Below are 22,168 nucleotides of genomic sequence, written 5' to 3' on the forward strand. Positions count from 1 at the left end.
GAGTCTTAGAGACTACATTCGCCCCTCTGGACGCGAAACAATGCTAAGCTGCTTTAGATGATTTGATAGCGTTTGGATTTGGGAAATGTGGAGGCGCTGTTGTCCAGCAATTCTTGGCAAGCCCATGTCTGACGCATAGTTTTTCATAGATCGGCTACAACAACAGTAGAATGATGAAATTGTTTAGAATGAATTTAAATTATTTATCGCTTAATACGTTAAATTATTTATCGCTTGTTTGCGTCTTACAATTTCGTCCGGAGGAGGTAGCGAAGCGACATAACCGATTAATCCAACTTTAAAAAATTTAAGGTGATTAAAACACAGACCGAGTTCGGGGAATGATTCGAGAATACTTACAAACGGTTGCAAAAAGCATTACTTTCAGTAGAAACCTCATGTTTCGTATGTTGTTGCCCTACCAGCTAGATACACTATGATTGAAGAAACCTTTTATAAAAGAAAAGGGTTTTAAACAGAAAGTTCGCTGCTAGTTAATTTTTCATGGCTCGTGTCCAACATGGATGCAATTTTCTGCAGAGCACAATACAAGTTGTGAGCAATCACCTCTACATCATCGACAGCAAATCAAATACAACTAAGCTTCAACCGAGCATGCCTGGGATAAGGCAAATAACAGGGAGGAAATGCCTAGTCAATATTTTGTACATTGAAAATAGTCATCACAAGCGTGCGTGACAATACGACGGTAGGCCGTAATAATATAATATAAATTATAAAAATTAATTAAACAATACAAGTTGTGGCGTTGCTTGAATTTGGAAAGCGTTAAAAACAAAACGATGGAAAGCAAATCGTAAAGTTCATGGTTCTTTGAAGTTTTTTGCAAAATGAGCTTAAAAATATTCTCAAAATTGTAGGTTTGATTACCCAAGAGTTAAAATTTGATATCACCTGTAATGAATATGATTTTTACAAAACAAAATATTTTATTATAAGTAAACGGTATAAGTAAACTGGTTATCGAACAACGTTGTGTCAACAAGCCTAGTAAGTCATCAAGTGACCGCCTTGACTTAGTATATCGTTAAGTAAAAAAGAAAGTAAATTGAAGTAGGTGTTTAAAATTACATCTTTATCAATTTCTTGTTATGTCCGTAATTGTTAAAACTTTTTCCATAAGTTCCGTGCTTTAATTTTATACTAGCGTAAAAAAAATTTCGGCGTATCAAGTTTTATTTAATTAGCAATACAATCAAGACTTTGTTATAAAGAAAACAATGTTTTATTTTATTGTTTTATTTGTTTTCTTTTATTCCAAATGTCAAATGGTAGATTCCATACAGCCTCTTAGAAATTCTTCCTATTGACTTTTGCAGTAGTGACAGTTGGATATGTTCGACTTAGTTCCGATTCACAGGTGGTTTTGCTAGAAAGAGATGCATAATACTTGCTGTTAGTTTCAACCCTTCCAACAATAATTGTACAAAATTGACTGTCCTAGGATATGATGTGGTTTTTTTTAAATATTTCTATTTAGTTTAAAACACTGTTGTGTTTTCGTAAGGTAGAAAAAAGTTTGTTACCTGTCCGCCAACAATCCGGCGGTAGATTGTGCTCCACACATTGCTTCTCCCAATCTGCCTGTAAAAGTAAATAAAAAAAGCACATGTTTGAAAATCGATTAATACCACAGCAGTAACAAAACTTTCAATTACTTACAATATCGTCGCTGTCTTGAGCCGTAACCAGTCCCATCAGAGCTGTTTCAAAAAGTCGGGCAGGGTCAATGATTTATCTCTAATATTATGCTGAGCAAACCACTTTTTAGTCTAAATACTTACCAATGAGTGCAAAAAGAAAAATTTGCATAAGGAACTTCATTTTCGATTGGTTTATATCAGCCACGCTGGTAAAGCAACTGTAGTTTCGAAGCCTTTTTATACTGAAATGGTGATGATTTCATTCGTACGAGCTTCTATATTTGCAATTGTTTTGTTGCTTACATTGTTCTTGATATGTGTGAAGGCGCATTTAAAAATATTTTCTTTCAATTAAGATCCTTCATTTACGATAACGCCTTGTTGTTTTATTCTATGGCATTGCTTTTCTTGTTGTTTTTTCTGCTTATCTTGGGTGATATGTTATGAAACATTGAAAAAAAAAACTGCTACCTGCTGTACAATCAATAATAGACCATCACATAAAATAATTGAAGTACATGATTTTCTTGAATAAATGTAGAAATAAAATTAACAACATTAGGACTTCAATTCAATTAAGTTCATATATTTTATTGTCTGCGTTTCGATGATACAATGCAACTAACTTAAATCTAACCTAATAAAGCAGCTGTATCTGGGATAGGGGGTGAGGGAGAGGAAAGTAAACGGGAATGAACAGATGATAAGGAGAGATAGTAATCAATGTGGGATGAAGAATTATACGCACGCATTACAAGCAAAAGAGGGTCATTGTGTCATTGTGTCGAATTGCAGTGCGATGATTGAGAACGAATAGCGGGGGACGAGTACGAAGGGAACGAGAAGGTACATAGAAAGGAATCGAGGAAAGGAGCGGCAATGGATTGGTGTGATTCCAGGGACTGCATGGCGACAAGGAAGTTCAGAACGACTGGCCCCAAGGATTTTGTTGACAGCAAACCTTGTGAAGGAAGGTCTATGTGGGCCTTAGCCATCAGTGACCAAATAATCGAGCGGTATGCCACCCAAAGAGTAGAATAAAGCCTTAAGGCAGAGAGAATCAGTGAAATCGCAGGCAACACGCTTCAGGACTCCCAATGTTTTACGAGCCCTGCTAACAAGAGAGCCGATATGGTTGGTGAAGGTGAGACCAGCATCCAGCTCTAACACCGTGATCCTTGACGACAGAGACTCAGTTGGCACAGATCTGGTCGGTGGTACAGGGATAAAAAATAGGGGAGCGGGAGAGGAGGTTGGCAGTAAATATATTTTTAGACTATTTGTGATCGGTTTCGGGTAGCTTCTTTACAGTTTTTGAAATCTGGGTCCAAGTGCTACAATGACATAAAAATAGTAAAAATTTCTAAAGGTAGGCTGTTCATTAGTTAAATAGCACGCATCCAATGCATTAAACGCATTGAAGACGGGCGTCGATGTTGTCTTCACCACCGTGTCTTCGCCCCTAATTTTATGACGAAAGATTTCATTTTTGGTGTTGACATGATTGATACATATGAGCTTTAAAAATTTTTTAGAATATTGTTTTTATTGAGCAATTAGTCAGTATCAACTCAATCGCCATCAAACATTGAAACACTAGGCTGTTTAACTTCACGATATACATAGTGTTGAGTTGATTCATTGTCATAATTCATTTTCTTTTTGTGAGAGAGTGAGATATTTTTATTTTATTTTAAAGGGGTTTTCCAAATTACAAATTTTAGAGTACATATCACTGCTAGAGCAGCACAAACATGACATAATGCTAACCCCACCACCCAGCACACATAATTCTACCTTCCATAATCGAACACAATTGTGGTGCCGCTAATGCACTCGGGAGAGCTGTAGTTAGATCGATGAAAGAAGCTGAAAACAAGGAAAAATAACGAATTTATCACTTTGTACTTATGGGAACCATTGTCTGCATTAAACAGCGTGCGATTCCTACCAACTACTAAGAGTATGAGAATAGCAAGCAAGAATAGTTTCTCCATGGTACTAGTGTAAGTCTCTAAAACTCTGACTCTCTATTTGCATAAGCAAGCTGGATGGCTGTACTCATTTTATACTGTTTGAGTTCGTGTGGTGAGTTGTATTACTAATGACTTAATTAAATGTCTTACGTGTTGAAAGGTCCCAGTTAGTAAACAATACATAAAGACAGGTTTTACTCATGTAGTAATGTTGTTGTGGTTAGCTTATCGAATATTTGGTTGTTTCTTTATTTTACTTTTTTTTTTATAAAGCGTGATTTTATTGGATTTTCTTTGTTAGTTTTCTCGGGGATTTTTCATAGAAAACGGAATTCTAAAAAGAATTACTGATATACAAGCAAGCCATTGTGGTTCATTGAACGATTTCATACGTATACCATGTTTGCGCCAGCCTTTTTGTCCTTTTCCCTCCATTTATTAATTTTCTGGCAAGCAGCGCTCTCTACCAGAAAGGTTTGGTACTATGAAACTATAATGGAACTATTTTGACACATAAAAAAATAATCTTAAGCGTAAATATTGTGAGTGTTAAAGTGAAAACGTATGAAAAAAGCATAGTATGAGTTTTTGCTCAGGTATTATACGATCATTAGAATAATGCGACACAACGGTTGGATTGTTGCTATGAATAACCCAAAACCTCTCAAACACGGCTCAGAAGGTTTTTATCCGTTTTTGGACCAAGTCTATTTTTCAGAGGCGAACGAGTTTTGCTTCGTAAATCTTCACTCCGAGACTTGTTCGATCCTCTGACAATCTTCTGCAACACATAAGAGCCTCAAACCAATGTTTTTTTATGTGAACATCTGGGTCCAAAATACACGCACGAATATACTAAAATTCGAAGTTCTTTCAGTGAGACATACAATGGACTCTCTAGAAATGTTCCAATGCCCTCTATGCAACCATTTGGGTCCAGGCCGATTATAATAATACTCAGAATTCTATCAGTGAAGCTACAATGGACGTAATAGTGCATTTACCTATCTTATGATATATTTTCTTTAAGTAATATTCGACTTTCTAATTTCACTGATCATGACATTCTACGCCCACACATGTAGGAGGGTAAGTTGAAAGTTCGATGGGAGGAAATGTCGTCGATGGAACATACGCTCTTGCATGAGCGATAGCTGGAAAGTAGAATAAACATGTTTTTAACAGCCAAACAAGGACGTTACTGTGGATCAAATTTTAAAAGATAGTCTTACCGGTTAGAAAGAGTGTCAGAAGAGTTAGGAAGAACATTTTTCCCATGATTTTTGACACCATCCTGACCTGACTGCTCTGTGTTTTTTGACTATACTATCGCGATGTGAAGCATGCATATATACCGATACCAAATTCGTTACACGTAAAACGGACACTCAAAAAGAGAAAAAATGCATAGAAAACAGTGCAAGCGTAACTTGCACGTTGCTAAACTTGATTACTAATTAGTAACAAATTTACTCTGTCAAGGGTTATAAGAAGTCAAGGTTTAATGAACGATCTGCCAATGTCATTTTTTTGCAATGTCTCAATATTCAATGTCATTACTTTACAATGATTATTTTTGTATGTATAGACACAACTTCGCTAAAAATATTCACGAAAAATTAGCTGCTATTAGAAATCCGGCATGATCCGGCTAGCTGGTGAAGTAGCCAAAAATAGAAAAACAACTAGCAAGAAATTCGTAATATAAAGTGCAATAACGTCTTCTTATACAGCCATTTGGACACAAAAAGAAAAAAAATTGATTGGTATGAACTCCACCGCTTACAGGCACTCGTTTATACCCACCAGTAAATGCTCGGAGAGTACCATGAACCATCCAAATACGGACAGGATGCTTTATTGGTTGCCGCTCTTAGACCAGCTGTAGTAACATCGATGAGGAACGCTGTATGGCGCTAAATGCGAATTTAGACCTTCGCATTAATTTGAACTACAACCAAACTAACCATGGTATAAAAATTAGATATATTAGGTTTTATTATAAATTTGCTGTCGTCTATTGCATTGGATATACGCTTGCTTTTATAGTCATCAAATTACTTGTTTTGATCATCAAATTGCTTGGAAGTTTGAGTGTATAACTCTTACCAATGACTAAGACTGTAAGCATGGTCAACAAGAACAGGTTCTCCATAAAGGCGATGTAATATCTTGAAATTTGAGTTTAATTGTTATCGTGGAATCTTAAGTAACTTCATCGCACCTTTTATACTGTCTGAGTTTTTGCTTGGAATGAACTACTACAAGGCGTCATAAGAACTGGTGTTCGAATAAGCTTATCGCAACACTTAGCTGGTGGTTCTTAAGTTTGTTCAAATGAACGATGCGAAATTGTGTATCCGACATTCCGAACCATAACATTTATCAGGATCCCTTGTAGGTTCTACGAAAGGAATTGCTGTAGATGGCTCTTGCACGAGCATGATGGCATAAGCTCTTGCATGAGCGATAGCTGTTAGGTACGATAAACATAATTTAAATAGTAAAATGGAGTTGTTGCAGCGGGTAAAATTGTATAAATTTGTCTTACCAGCTAGGGTTAACAGTAGAAAGGTAAAGATTAAAAGTTTTGCTGTCATCGTTACTGTCTGTTTCGATCTGTTTGGCAATAGCTCGATCGTCTAGGCAACAGGCACAATGAAATGGGAAGCTTATATATACTTTTATAAAATGTATTAAAACGTAACACATAACACATCATAACATACAATATAGCAATATGCATAGTAAATCGTGTACGCGTTAGTTAGTTATTGTTACATTTGATAATGATATCGAAACGATTGTACTGCAACCTTTACTTATCAGATGGTACGACTGCTTCGAAGTAGTGGTGTGCTGCAACAATCTTTGATAACACTTAGCGCTGTCGTATGCCAGTCCAATACCTTGGCGGACACATTAACGACGTTCCTCTACTTTCTGTTGGCTTCTGTTCTGACGACCTACTAGGTCACGACGACCATCGAATGGCTTACTAGCCTTGCTGATACCTCGTAGTTGGATAGTTAGTCCTCACTACGGGGGAATGTCTTACCGTTTGTAGACTGGCACCACTATTGCAACACCACTGGGCCAGCTCGGGGGCCATCGACGCCATTACTTATCTCAATGTGAGCCTACCAAGCTACATGCGTCTATTTGGATGGTCTTAACAAACTTTTCTTTGAGTTGCTATAACATTTGTAAACTTCTGAATCATGAAATGTATATAACGTTTATTTGAATCGGATTGTTTTATTCGATATAGTAATTTTATTATTATTATTGTTAAAGGCAACAGCAAGGACGATCCGTAAACCCCACCTGGATCGTTTCGTCGGAGTGAAGCCTGACTATACAGCTGCTTCGTATCAATAAGTCTAGTCAAGAAAAGACCTATTTGATGAACTTCTTTCAAATTATGATAAAAGAAATAGTTATTCATAATTATGCTTTAGTCAAGTTTTGATTGAATTTATTTCAATAACAAGCAACTGAACCAGTCATTTCCAAAATTGAACAACACCCAGGTGTGTTTCTGCACGTCTAACCAACCCAACGGGTCGGTTGTGCACGATAGTCCATTGCGTTCCGAATACGTCTCATCAGCCTGGGCGGATAAGTTGTGTATTGTGGGTCAGCATTAACTACCGCGAAAGAAGCTGTTGGAAGAAATGGTTAAGAAGCAATCGTACGTAAAGTTTTTTTGGTGCAATTAGAGTGAATTTTGTGAAACTGATGAGACTTACCTGCTGTAAGCAGTACAAGAACTGTCAAAAAGATTAGTTTATGTGAGATTGCCATTGTAGTTCGCTTTCACACAGTGCACCGAATGGAAGAGAGTGGCGAGAGTTTTATAGTGAAACAGTTCCTATGACGAATTCTAAAACATTGTTGAGGATGTTGGCTTAATATGTATGGGAATGTAAAAATTGAGATTGATGTTGAGGTTGATGTAGTTGATAAAACAAACATGAACGAGAAAAGGACATTAGCATTTAGTACATGATAAAATTGTACACAATATTTCAAATGACCTTTAGTGTTTTAGAGCAGATCGTCTTAAGCAGGACTGCTTAATTCTCAATAGCCGTAAAGGATGCTTTGTCATAGGGGACGGCATGTTCGACACTCTCACTTTGAACTGCACCCCGTCCGTAGTGGCCGCTAACAGGCGTTCCAGCTTCCCAGGGAATCTGTACTTCTGCATTTTATTCCGTTGTTCGTTGTGTAGGAATATGGTGCTCTTGGCATATCTGGAGGCATACTGCCATAGAGAAAAGATTTGGTCGGTTGTCGATTTGGCTAAAAAAAATTCAGCTTCTTAGCTTCTGACGAAATCTGTAGCAAGGGGCACAAGTCTCCAGACGAGTATTTGGGACAGGATCTTATAAGCAGCATCCGGGACTGTGATGGTCCGGTAGTTAGCATAGTTCATCCTGTCGCCTTTTTGTACACTGGGTGTATGATACAGAGTTTCCGCTCTTGCGGTAGTTTTTCCTGGTTCCAAATCCATACGAACGGCCGATGCATTATCGTGGCAAGCCGCCCGCCCTTAAACGTTTCTGCCACCAGCCCATCGCTACCAGCTGACCTGTTATTTCAGATGTTTGATGGTGCTGATGACTTCGTCCAGGGATGGCGGGAACAGCTCGTCAGGAGAGGTTATCTCCCTTCTCGTTGAGTGCACATAGTTATCTTGGGAGTAAAACCGCTTCGCAACTTATTCAACATCCTGTAGAACGTCGTATTCTGTTCCGTTCGTTGCTGTAGTGTTGGGGGTGGCTTGCAAGGCCTCTCCGCCAACTTTCTGCCTACTAGGAGTGCCTAAGCATCTTAGTTGTTTACAGTCCCGTAGAATGCCAGGACAGAAAGAAAAATCAGCCGCCTTTAACATGGAGAACAGATGCTTTCCCTGCATACAATTCAGCCATATATGTAACTCATCCTCCCAATGTATACCTCGTAGTTTTACAGAGAGTCCCCACATCGGGTAAACCGTCTGGATGGGATTTGACCACCGGTTATACCGTCTTGAGACCGGCGACTGCTTCCCTAAGCGCAGTCTTAAAGAACGTAAAAAATAGTGTTGAAATTTGTATAGTTGATAAAACAAACTTGAATTTACATTGCACGCAGAAATTCAGGGTGGGCCGTTGGTATAGGCGACAGCGGCGCCGGTCTTCAAAAGACAGGACCGGGGTTCAAATCCCATCTGGACCGTCCCCCTGTACTGAGGACTGACTAACCAACTACGTGGTATCGGCAGTCTAGTAAGCCATTTCGATGGGTGGCATGATCTTAGAGGTCGTTAAGCCAAGAAGAAGCATAAATTATAAATATTTTAAGTAGTAAGCGAAGTACAAGCCTTGAAATACGTTTGAATTTTTTTAACAGATCTGCACTATACTTATAATTTCTGAAGCTCATTTGAATAGAGTATAGCGGGGATAAAAATCGTGCAAAAATTTATTTTCACATATCTGGTTACTCAATTATTCGAAAGTATTTATCTGTTACCTTGAATTGAATCACCATTACATAGGTAATCTTGAAATTTAATTTAAGTCATCATTGTAAATTTGCCTTAAATCTAAGATCTCTTGTTGTTGACACTTTTAAGAGATTCAAAAATAAATTGTTATTATTTCATTGAAGACTATCGATCAACATAGCCAAACATGAAAAGAAAATAATTCCATTTGATAGTTAACTTCACATAATTATTATTAAAACTTGTCTAGTGCAAACTTTCTATTCGTCATTTGATTGGGTTCTAACGTAATTACAATTCCTTTCTGTACCATTGTATCATAATTAATTGCAATATCCGTTTTCGAGAACCGAAAACGTATTTCATCGAGCTTGTCTATCAATATTAACCCTTCGTCTGTTGTTTAGTTTGTTGAACTTGCTGAACTTGAAACTCTTCGACTTGAGCGCGTGGAGATTTTGTCTCCGGAATGCCTTTGATCTGCGCACTCGGCGGTCCTTGAGGAGATTTCGTCTCTGGAACACCTTTGATCTGCGCTGCTGGAGTACCTTGTGGAGACTTTGTCTCTGAAATACCTTTAATCTGCGCTTTCGGAGGTCCTTGGGGAGACTTCGTCTCTGCAATACCTTTGACCTGCGTTTGTGGGGTTTTGGTGTCTGGAACACCTTCAATCTCGGCACGAGGAGACTTTGGTTCTGGAGGAGTCTTAAGTTTTTCACTCGAAGGAGCTTGAGGAGATTTCGTCTGTGGAGGAGTCTTAATCTGTTGACTCGGAGGACCTTGGGGAGATTTCGTCTGGGGAGGAGTCTTGATCTGTTGACTCGGAGGACCTTGAGGAGATTTCGTCCGGGGAGGAGTGTTGATCTGTTGACTCGGAGGACCTTGAGGAGATTTCGTCTGGGGAGGAGTGTTGATCTGTTGACTCGGAGGACCTTGGGGAGATTTCGTCTGTGGAGGAGTCTTGATCTGTTGACTCGGAGGACCTTGAGGAGATTTCGTCTGGGGAGGAGTGTTGATCTGTTGACTCGGAGGACCTTGAGGAGATTTCTTCTGGGGAGGAGTTTTGATCTGTTGACTCGGAGGACCTTGGGGAGATTTCGTCTGGGGAGGAGTCTTTATCTGTTGACTCGGAGGACCTTGGGGAGATTTCGTCTGTGGAGGAGTCTTGATCTGTTGACTCGGAGGACCTTGAGGAGATTTCGTCTGGGGAGGAGTGTTGATCTGTTGACTCGGAGGACTTTGAGGAGATTTCGTCTGCGGAGGAGTTTTGATCTGTTGACTCGGAGGACCTTGAGGAGATTTCGTCTGCGGAGGAGTTTTGATCTGTTGACTCGGAGGACCTTGAGGAGATTTCGTCTGCGGAGGAGTCTTTATCTGTTGGCTCGGAGGACCTTGAGGAGATTTTGTCTGCGGAGGAGTTTTGATCTGTTGACTCGGAGGACCTTGAGGAGATTTCGTCTGGGGAGGAGTTTTGATCTGTTGACTCGGAGGTCCTTGAGGTGATTGAGATTTTGCTTTCTCTGGAGTGTGTTCTTTGACTTGTGGGGTTTTAATCTGTGGAACATATTGAATCTTCTGTGGGGGCTCTTGATTTTGTTGAATTTGTTGTTGCAATGGCTCCTTTTCCTTTGTCTGTAATTTTTCTTTCGTACGTTTATCCGATTGCCCAGGTGGAATGATCGATTCTTGCTGTGTTTCAGAAGATTTGATCGGTATGGGTTTTTGAGCGATTGGATCTACGGGATGCTGCTGTTGAACTATTTGCTCTTGAGGGAACTCTTCCTGAACCTGTTTAGCAGATACATGTATAGGCTGTATTTCCTGCGTTTGCTGTGAATCTTGTCGTTTTCCCAGCAACCTTGCACTAGCTGTAGAAGGGAGAGAACGGGCTTACAGTAGCTGTTTTCAGGAACGGGTGGTGTTAAAGTTCACGGTATTGGAGATATAATAAAGTTACCTATTGATACTATACAAAGCAAAACTATCACACGCTTCATGGTTGCCAGAATTTTAGACTGGATACTTTACAAACCCTTTAGCCTTGAGCAGTGTAGTTAGGTGAATTGCCGTTTTTATAGTTCATTGAGCATGTAATTTGTGGAAAATCGTGTTACGCATGCTGATATGGTGTATGAAAGAAAATTAATTAGCACCTTGTTCTACAGGATACTAAGCAATCGTTTTAGCTACAATCGTTATTGTTGTAAACTGTGCAAAATTTAGTCTGATACCAACAAAAGGTACAGAATCTAGTGTACTTAGTTCATAAAAAGTTCAGTTTTTAGTTCTTTCTTATCAGGCACCTGATTTTTGTCGGGCCAGGTGGGCTTTTACTTGACCGTTTTGGTTCGTGTCCCAATACTTGGAAGGGAATCTATGTGCTAAGTTTCATCATTTTCCGTTTAGTATAAAATCCTGAGGACGATCTTTGCAGATTGTATGTATGACAGTTCCTTTGCCAAGATTATTACATAGCATCGATTTTATCTGATATCCGTCTTAAATGGATATCTTTACCTTTACGAGGCTCTAACAGTACGTAAAAATAAATCACATACATGCATTGGATTGTAGATAAAACTAGAAAGCTTCTTGTAGATATTTATTAGTAATACGTGTTTTGGCAGCTGTCAAATCTGTAGTTTTCCTCAATATAGAGGTATCACAATCATAGAGACATTTTTTTTAATATAAAAGTAACTACAATAGTGTTTGTTGAGGAAAATAGACCAATGTATTTGGTTTTCAAACGTTTTTAAACGGAAATATAAAAATTCAAAGCAATTTTTTCTCAGCCAAAACAGTTACTTTAATAAAAATGTAGTATCGTCTGTTTTGTGCAGCAAAGGTAGGAATGGTTGTCTTTATTAAATTTCACATTTACACATCAGTAATACATCGGCGTAAGTTTTGTAAATATTGGAAATCGTACTTCGCTGAAACGGAACCTTTGTGTGGTGGAGCAGTGCGACCAATTATTATCACTGGAAGCGTTTTTGGAACGCTGATGCATGATGCCTCATACGTGAGGACGGTGTGACAGGACCGTGAGCACCGCCCAACTAGAAATAAAAATCAATAAATAAATCAGTACAATGTACTCAATTTTGAGTTGGAAATTATAGCTTCTTGTTTAAAAAAAAACGTACCTTAAGGCTTCTGCTGTTTGGCCAACACTTTCCGTAAAGACCACAATCTGCCGCGTTGTCTTGTCTAAGCGATCCGCCGGATTGCTCATGACGGCTTCTGCTGTTGCTGTTCGGCCAACACTTTCCATAAAGACCACAATCTGCAGCTTCCTGTTTCCTTGCTTGAACCGATGCCATGAAAATGCAGGCTGTTTGGTAGGGAAAGCGCTAACATCAGAGATTTTTGTTATCACCAAAGGTTAGTGCAAAATCTTACCAATTACAACTAACAACGCTGCGAAGCACTTCATGTTGACGTAAGTTTCGTGCACTTGGAGCTATAAACAACCAAAAATCTCTTTTAAATTGACCAGGTGAATTAGACTTTTATACTATTTGCCTGGGAGAGATAAAGTGTTGTCAGTGTACGATTCTTCACCGTGCTTGTAACGTTTTTATGTACTTGTTTGTTTAAATTGGTAAGACATGGGTTATTGTTTGTTTGGAGAAATATAATTGCACGGTATTATTGGGTGCAACGCCCTTATCGTCGGAATAGACCTTGAGTCATAAGAAATATGTTTTTATGCTGGTAGTTTGGATAAATAATAAAATTGGTATGTATATATGAAGGTTTTAAGTTACACTATCGCTTGATACAGTTTCAATCTTAGAGGTTGTTTGTACCTCTACAGCACAAATGTTATAATCTACATGAAGAATCTTGTTTGATTTAGGCTCAAACTCTGCCCTGAGATTTATTTGGGGCTGTAAGATGAGATATTTACCCCTTGGTCAGCTATGAGTTCCGAACGAAAGCACAATTGAATCAAAGTTTCGATATCTTTAATCGTGAGTAACTTAAGGATCTTCATCCGGTTTGATAAAACATCACTTAACGGAGAGCTTCATCAGCAGCCTTGGCCATCCAGAGTAAAATATTGGAATACACAAGAATTCTACCTATAACCAATAGCTTCTATGCGGATGTGATGCTTATTGAACACCATTAAGGCATGACGACCATATACTAGATTACTAGTCTTGTTAAATAATGCAGATGAACAGTCATTCCACCTCACAATGTAAGGGCCTTGATGTAATGGACTGAACTGGACTGAGGCACTGTTCGATTTCGTGAAATAGTTCCAAGTTATCAAAAATTATAAGGTAGATTAAAGCTTCCAGATCTGAGTTACTACTTGCCACAGACGAATTGCCTATACTCAGACACGATGAGGACTTCTTCAAGACATTTTTAGTGTGCAGTACGGACCATTCGGTAGTTCATCCAGTTTCATACAGTCTGGCCGTCCTCCTGCTAAAAAAATCCTGCAATAGTTCCTATGTTTGGAAACATAATTGAAGGTTTTAAGGAAATTTGAAACTACACCTCTGAGTCACCCATTTGACATACGACCCGTACTTCAAGTTAACCTCGTATCGCTTACTATCCTCGTATTGATTGTCTTATAGGCATAAAAAAAGTAAACCCCACCAAATATTTTTTTATGATGTACGATCCGTATAGTGATTCTGAAGCAACAGCAGACCAAAATACAAGTTGGTGTAAATTGCATGAATGTCAAGAAATTTATTGCATTGTATTGGCTCAGAGTCCAAACCGAGAGGCATGGTATGATAGTGTTTGAAGTGTTTGCTGCTCTTGTTGCTAACTGCTGAATTTAATGCTCTTAACGAATAGGCAATTCCAAATTTATTTACGCAATAGTTCCGGTAAGTATTATAGCTTACCGTGAACCTTCTTTTTTCCATTTACTGTTGCCTGCATACCTTCTTCATCCTCTTTGTCGCAGTTTTTCCTGTTCCTGTTGCAGATAGTTTCCGTACCGTTCGAATTCTTCCTTTTCCAGCTTAATCTGCAGCACATTGGCAAAGTGTTTCAGTAGCTGTACCAGCTTCTCTTTCAGCTCTTGTCGCAACTCTTTTGCTTCGTCAGGAATGAAACCTCTCTTTAGTAGCTCCTGTCGTCTTAGCTGTCGCAAGTTCTCTTCCTGCTGTTCTCGACCCTTCTGTTTTTCCGCTTCTATCTCCATTTTACGCTTCAAATATCTGCCAAATTGTTTCCATTCTTCAATATCTTGCTTAAACTGATCTGGATTTACGGTATGTTTTACCTGTTGTTGTTGTTGCTTTAGCCACTGCTGCTGTGGGTCCTGCGGATCTTGATGCTGCGGGTCCTGTGGATCCTGATGCTGGTGTTGTTGCCGCTGTTGTGGCTGCTGCTGTTGTAGCTGCAGCAGCTGTTGCTGCTCCTGCTGCTGGTGCTGCTGGTGCTGGTCCTGCTCCTGCTGCAGATGGTGCTGGTGTTGCTGGTTCTGATCATGCTGGTGATCCTGGTGCTGCTGCTGCACCTGCTGCAGATGTTTCTGGTGTTGCTGCTGCTGTTGCTGCTGTTGTTCTTCTATTTTCTCTTGCAGTAGCTGTAGTAGATGCTGCTCAACCTGTTTAAACTCTTCTATTATCTCGTCTTGGTCATCGTACTGTGGTTCCTGATCGTCCTGTTGTCTTAGTTGTCCTTGTTGATTTTGTTGTTGCTCTTGTTGTTGTATTTTTTGTTCTTGTTGAATGAGTTTTGTTTGTTCCTGCTGCAGATATTTGGCAAACCGATTGTATTCTCTTGTTTCCAATTGAATCTGCATCTCTTTTGCAATGTGTTTTAGTTGTTGTACCAGCTGCTCTTCGATTTGCTGTTGCTGCTCGTCTTCCTCTCGCCGGCGAAGTCCCAGCGCAAGGTGCTCTTGGCTTCGCAATTCTTTCAAATTCTTTTGCTGTTGCTGTCTACCTTCTTGTTTTGCATCTTCGTCCTCCCTTTCCTGCTGCAGATACCGTTTGAACTGTTGCAGTTGTTTCTGTTGTGCCTCAAGCTGACCCTCCCTTATAGCTAGGCTTTGCTGGGGCGTCAGCAGTAGATCTTGTAGTTTTTGTATGTTTTGCAAATGTTGTTGCTCTTCATCGTGTTTGTCATGCTCGTGACTACCGCTGTCTTGTGCGTGGTGTTGCTGTTGCCTTAATCTATCCGGTTCGACAAATTGGTCGTAATCATAAACATCGTAGTAATCTTGTGCATCCCATCCACCATCATCATCACCATCATCACCGCCATCATCGTCATCATCATCATCATCACGAACCATTCGCAAGTTACCGCTGAAAATTGGCGCCTGCTTTTGTTGAGGAATAATTTGTTGCTGGATTTGGTTTGTCTCACTTTGAGAGGGCCTATCTTTATGAAAGAGGTGAGAAAACCAGTTTCGTACATGGGCTATATCACCGCTTGCTGTATTGGAGAAGGATAAAACACAATGAGGTTAAGGGAAAATTAAGTAAAGTTAAGTTGGATGAATGAATGTGGTAGAATTTGCTCCAGGCATACTTACCAATCGCCACCAGGCAGAGGAGAACTACTAGGGACTTCATGTCTTCCTCGTGTGGATACAAAACCACCACAATGTACTGAACCACGGTTTTACCTTGCGCTTATATAGTAGTTCAAAGTGACCGTGAATGTGGATGAATTTCTTATGGCCGTTGTTGTAGCAGTTACCAACATAGGTTTGAATGATGTTAACATAGGTTTCAAAATTAAACACAAGTTGTTCATCTTGTAATTGATAAAAGCTATACATAGCATGTGCACGTAAGTTATTGAAAAAACCATCAAGCAAGGTATTGAAAATATCGCATGGACAAGGGTCAATGTTTAAGGGCTGATTTCAATTATTTAATAGGTTAGGGGCGGACCGATGGTGTAAGCGACAGCGGCGCCGGTCTTCAAACGGCAGGATCGGGGTTCAGATCCCATCCGGACCGTCCCCCCGTAGTGAGGACTGACTAACCAACTACGAGGTATCGGCAGTCTAGTAAGCCATTTCGATGGCCGGCATGACCTTAGAGGTCGTTAAGCCAAGAAGAAGAACAAGAACAGGTAATAGTTGAAAGAGTTGCTTGATATACGTCTGTGCAATCTTACGGATTTCGGATAAGCGCTCGCTGCAAATATTTCCCAAAAAAGTCGTGGTTGTTGTTTGAGCTCATAAACGCAAGAGGGTGTATTCAAGAAATAATAACCGGATTTTTCAGTCAAATATGATGGAGAAGAACACTCCGGCTTAACGACAAACGCTCGTATTTCGTCAAGCCCGATCAATCGCAGGGTTGAGCTTGAAAAACGTCTCTAGCTGTATACTGTGTGCTATTATTGATTAAACTTTGATGATTGGTTAAAATAGTCTTTTTTTGAAGTAGCAAACTTTTTTTGATCAATTTTGTCCATCTAATGTATATTTTGAAAAGTATATAATGAATGCGAGGTGTGAAGGGTGTGAAATAAAAGAAAAAGGTATTACAAAGGCATCCGGATAGACCTTTTCAATAAATTTATTATTAGTAATAGAGTACTACAGTGGGGCAGGCTGTGTCTATGTGGCTATGTCTTCGAATTCTGATCGTTCTCCCGTAGTGATTCTGACTTTCAAATTACGTGATTTCAGCAAGTCTCGTAAGCCACTAGATAACCGGTGTGAATGCTAGGGTCATTGAATCAAGAGGAAGTAGAGTGTATTTATTATAGCATAGTACAGCAAAATAGAGTACGAATTTATTCATGTAGGAGAGGAATTAGAAAGCGGAAAGGAAATTATTTCGAAGCAAGATAGAGTCTCTCAATAATCCTTCATGTAACAAAAATAAAACATCAGTGCGATGCTGGCGTTGCAACACGAAAATCCGAAACAAAATGGCTGGAGATCGTCAGTATACTGTTTGGGCTCGAACCACAGTGTATACCTATTGATAACTAAGCACTGGCCGAATAGGAGACTTGAATTAGAATTTGCTAAGAACGGAATGTTAAGTATGATTTAATCCAGTCTATCGGCTAAGTACAGCAATACCAGATTGTTTGATTACGGTAACGTTGTTTTCAAGATATCTGGTTGCCAGAATCAGAGCAATAAGTATAAAGTGCTTGAGAAGGAATTGCTAGAAAACTAACTAATCATAAGGCCGTTCGCTTTGTAAGCAGAATGTATATTTAAAATTAATTATGACGGTACATTGCCATATTGTCATTTAATTTTTAACCATCATTTTATTTGAATAACATTTTATTCAGCCTACTTCCATCACTCTTGGCCTTGTCCTGTCGTCGATTCTGGGACTAATCATTATCACAGCCAATCCTACCATAGCATGGCGGTTTGATCGGTTCATCGGTACAGTTAGGTGATGACAAGCTACAGCCCAACGGATCCTGTTGGCTTCGTAATGGTGGAAGGCGAGGAATGGGCCGAGGTAATAGCAGAGGTTTGGTAGCAGCGATGACTGCAATATAATGCGAGAATCGTTTACTATCGATGATATCAAGCATATTGAGAAGAGATACTTACCGATCGCTACCAAACAAAGCAATAAAATCGCTATCCTCATGATGTAGAGTACAATGAGTTGTACAGGGTGAATGTTTTATAGGAATTTAAAAAGGGAAACACTATGCTGACGGTAATTTATCGAATCAAACCGTGGTAATTACAAATTATACTGTATTTCATCGATTCGTAGTGGGAGTAAGGCATGTAGTACATTAACATTAAACATTAACCCTGTACAACTTTAGCTAATGTGTGGATCGTACTACCAAAGACTTTCAGATGACCTATTCGTACTATGACAGCGTCATCAAATTAGCCAAATATTTCAAACATAAATCAGTATTGAGCTACGTTTAGGAAGAAGTTTTTGAATTTATTTAATCAATATGTACCCAACTGATTCATTTTGAAAATATTTTAAAAATAAATAGGTTCTATTTAAATTTTCTCCGAGGGACAATCAACTAGACTAGATTTCCGAAACTAGACAGTAATAGACTGTTCGTCTTATACGATTTCGTTTGGCTAGTATAGCTCCAGGGAAAGTTCGTTCAAATAGGTCTACTTTCTTTAATTTAGCCGATACTACCTGTCAGGCGAACCCTTGGTTCTATAGCGTTGTCACAACCTATCTCACCTTCGCGGCATCGTGAGTTGCGATAGCTAATGGGACAGCCAGATAATGAAAGACGACAGTCAGCCGGACTCTTTTGGCTGCGTAATGTTGGTAAGCGAGGAATGGGCCATGGTACTATTTGAGGTCTGGGAGCAGCGATTACTGCAATATAAAGCGAGGATCGTTTACTATCGATGACATCAAGTACAATAAGAAGAGATACTTACCAATCGCTACCAATGAAAGAAATAGAATCGCGATCCTCATTATGTAGAGTTATAGTTGCGTCTTCTTGAGAACAGTTACGAAGCTTTTAGGAAGGAGCAAAACGGGGTGAATATTTTATAGGGAATTTTTAAGGCAAACAGTTTGCTGTAGTTAATTTATCGAATGAAAGTGTTATATTTACAAAGCGCACTACATGTCATTGATTGGCAATGAAAATAACATATGAAGTACTAACTTACTAACAACATTCTTTGTGGTTCGTTTTCGAACGTGTGGTTTCGGTACGGGTTTCTAAAAAGTTTTTCATTATCTTTTATTTCCCTGTAGATGTAAGCATGAATGTTTAATTTGTGTAATATTACCTACATTACCCTCCATTGTTACCTAAATCATGATCGAAATGTACGAGGAAACTACCAAGCAGCCTGCGTGTTCTACACTTTCATAGATCTGCTATGCCTCTAGGAGATGGTGATTGAAATATGTCCACTTGCCATTATTTATTTACCAGTCATTTGGACAGCCAGATAATGAAAAACGGCAGCCATACGGACCCTGCATGCTTCGCCATAATGGAAGGCGTGGAATGGGCCGAGGTACTAGCAAAGGATTGGGAGCAGTATAAGAGGAGTCTTATCTTACAGGAACACTGTAAGATAAGATGAGAAGCGTTTACTTTCGATAACTCTAAGTATTTTAAGAGAAAATACTTAGCAGAACATCAATATCTTCATGATGTAGAGCACTAGTTGCGTCTCCTAAAGAACAGTTACGAAGTTTGTGGCACGTTATACGGGGTGAATGTTTCATGGGCACTTTTGAAGGAGAACACATTGTTGATGGTAATTTACCAGACCAAGTATCTAAATGGTCAGTCCTGCCGTCTGTCAGTCCTGCCGAGACTGTTGAGATGCGCTAGAATCTAGCCACTTTCTCAATGTGTTGTGATTGAAGTGTATAATTTAACAATATTTCCTAGTCCTAATCGTTCATCCTTCCGTGTTCTTTTTAATGTATTCACCCGATCTTACTCGTACTCGGATATAAGCGTGCCGATAGCCTGGCCGTTAGGCGTGAACAGAGACGATAGTTGCGCACGCTGCTGAATAGTAGTCCTGGATTATTGTTATATTACAATGGTGATTGAGTTGCAATGCTCAGCAAGAGGCTAGTTGAGATGAAAAATTAAATATTGGCCAAATCTGTATACTTCAGAAATACGGGTCATATATTTCAAACAATTGTGTGAGGCATGCATTATCACTTGAGAAACAAATGGTTCGGGTTTATAAAAAGCTTTTATTTCTCCTGAGATGTAAGCATGAAGGTTTAATTTGTATAATGTGTCCATTGTTACCCAAATTATGAGCAAAATGCACGACGAAACCAGAGGAAAGTCTCCATGTTTGACACTTTCGTAGATCTTCTAGACTTGTAGGAGATGTTGTTTCAAATGTATCCGTTGTTCATTATTTACTTAACAGCCATCGGGACAGCCAGGTAATGAAAAATAGCAGCCACACGGATAGTCTTCTGTTTGCAATAATGGCAGACGAGGAATGGGCCGTGGATTGGGAGCAGCGATGACTGTAAGATAAGATGAGAAGCGTTTAATATCGATAACTCTAAGTATTTTAAGAGGAGATACTTACCAATCGCTATTACGCATAACAGTAACATCAATATCTTCATGATGTAGAGGGCTAGTTGCGTCTCCTAAAGAATAGTTACGAAGTTTGTGGCACTCAATTATACGGAGTGAATGTTTTATAGGCACTTTTGAAGAAGAACACATTATTGATGGTAATTTACCGGATCAAACCGTGGTAATCGCCTAAATTAGCAATGGAAGTAAGGCATGCAGTACATATAAAGAAACAGCAAGAAACCCTTAAACCTGATGTATTTGAGTAGGTTCTGTATCAGAATTTTTGGCATTGCAACTGCTTGAACGGATTGCGATCTTGGCGTGTTTGATTGTACACGCTGCTGAATAATCAGTTCTGCAGAACAATCAGTACACATAATCATTTATCAAACATCTTATTTGTATTGCCATTTCATTCCAGGTTGTAATATTCTACTACTAGAACAGATTCTACTACTTTATTCTTGGAATTTGTACTATTCCGTCGGCTGTCGCGTGTTAAGCAGCGAGCGATTGGCGCATCGATCGCTCATACTTGCCTGCTTAGATCGGCTGAACCCTTTTCGTTCTCATGAGGATCGATGCATCCGATTGCTGTGTCCTAACCCCTCACTATTACTAAAGTTTCCCCTTTCACTATTACCACAAGGAGGTGTCAGGCAAAACAGTTTTAAACACGTGGAATCTAACAAACAAATGTCGCCACGATCACCACACAAATGAAAAGCATATACATCTGCCGAGAAAAATATTTGTTGTAAGTGTTTTTATAGTTGAGATGTGTGCAGTAATTAAGCTTTTCCTATAAATTGTTTATTTTGTTTTTTTTTTCTACCACTTATAAAAACATCAAGTTTGGCTATCACTTCTACTTTTTGCTTTATTCTCAATACACAAATGTACGTATAGTAATTCAGGGCTGTATGAAGGGAGATGATTGAAACGTTTGAACACAACTGCTATTAAGTTAAAGACTGTTTCAAAAGTAAGATACCTGAACAGATTCCATGCGCAAGTGAACAGATTCCAGTTAGATAATGAAGGTTTTATTTATTCCTCAAAGAAAATTTTCCGAAAGATTTGTATTTCCCTTTTGATGCAGACACGAAGACTTGATTTGGAAAGGTAAGAGCAAACCATTCAGTGACTTGCATCTACTACACTTTCATGGCTCTGTTCTAGATCCAGGGGAAGGAGGTTGAAACGTCCACTTTCCATTATTTATCTGATACTACGCGTAATGAGAACCCTTGGTGGTAACACTTGGTCGTCACACCCTATCTCCCCATAGAGGCATGGTGGATCATTGCGTTTATTATTATAGTTTCTCAGGAGGGCTTCAGTTCGTTTATGTGTAAACCGAGTTCTGGGAGCAGCGATTACTGTAGTGTAGAATTGAATAATTTACTATAGGTGATATATGTCATTTAGAATCGTACTTTCATACTTACCAATCGCTACCAAACAAAGCAATAAAATCGCGATCTTCATGATGCAATATGATAGTCGAGTTTGCTAGAAAATAGTTACGAAATTGTGGAATGGAATAGTACTGGATGATTGTTTTATAGGAACTTAGAACGCAAAACGTATTACTTACGGCAGTTGGCTTAAACAAAGCGTGATAATTACATGACGAATTAAATTTCTTGCATTTACTTTGAACATAAGTAGTGCAGTAAACATTTAATTAGTGCCATGTACCTCTAATCATTTCGACCTCATCCGTGAAGTGAGAAAAGGAATGTCCAATTGCACTGGAGAATCAGTCTTAAAGTAAAGATATCTGTAACAGATTTCTGAGAAATAGCTATCTTAAGCTTCCAACGAACTTTCCTTGCTTGTAGTAAAGACATGCATCTCTCAGTTTTCGAACAGGATCTCTCAAGCAGTGTTATGTGACTGTGCTTGTTCGGAACATAGTGAAGTCAAGCTAAATGGCCTATGTCTTGTAATAACTCCGGGTCCTAAAATTGTGTAAGCCTCTCCAACTCCAACATGAATGACTTTTAGCCTAT

At 39.1% G+C, this 22,168-nt stretch overlaps 3 protein-coding genes across 3 annotated transcripts in view; 1 reads left to right on the top strand and 2 right to left on the bottom strand.

Annotated features, from left to right (window-relative positions):
- The window catches only part of LOC126565552 (troponin C), a 400,267-nt gene that overhangs the window by 296,941 nt on the left and 81,158 nt on the right, over positions 1-22,168 (top strand). The gene's annotated exons all lie outside the window — the stretch shown is intronic.
- LOC126560478 (basic salivary proline-rich protein 1-like) lies at positions 9,522-11,134 on the bottom strand. Its single transcript, XM_050216436.1, has 2 exons — positions 11,095-11,134; positions 9,522-11,005 (listed from the first exon to the last, which is right to left on the bottom strand). The coding sequence occupies exons 1-2, from the start codon at positions 11,132-11,134 to the stop codon at positions 9,522-9,524; spliced, it is 1,524 nt and encodes a 507-aa protein (XP_050072393.1).
- On the bottom strand, positions 14,065-15,706 carry LOC126560479 (putative uncharacterized protein DDB_G0271606). The gene is made up of 4 exons (XM_050216439.1): positions 15,667-15,706; positions 15,387-15,566; positions 14,868-15,236; positions 14,065-14,825 (listed from the first exon to the last, which is right to left on the bottom strand). Exons 1-4 carry the CDS (start codon positions 15,704-15,706, stop codon positions 14,065-14,067), a joined length of 1,350 nt encoding a protein of 449 aa, XP_050072396.1.

The sequence above is a fragment of the Anopheles maculipalpis genome, chromosome 3RL (genome assembly GCF_943734695.1).
Source record: "Anopheles maculipalpis chromosome 3RL, idAnoMacuDA_375_x, whole genome shotgun sequence".
NCBI lineage: Eukaryota > Metazoa > Arthropoda > Insecta > Diptera > Culicidae > Anopheles > Anopheles maculipalpis.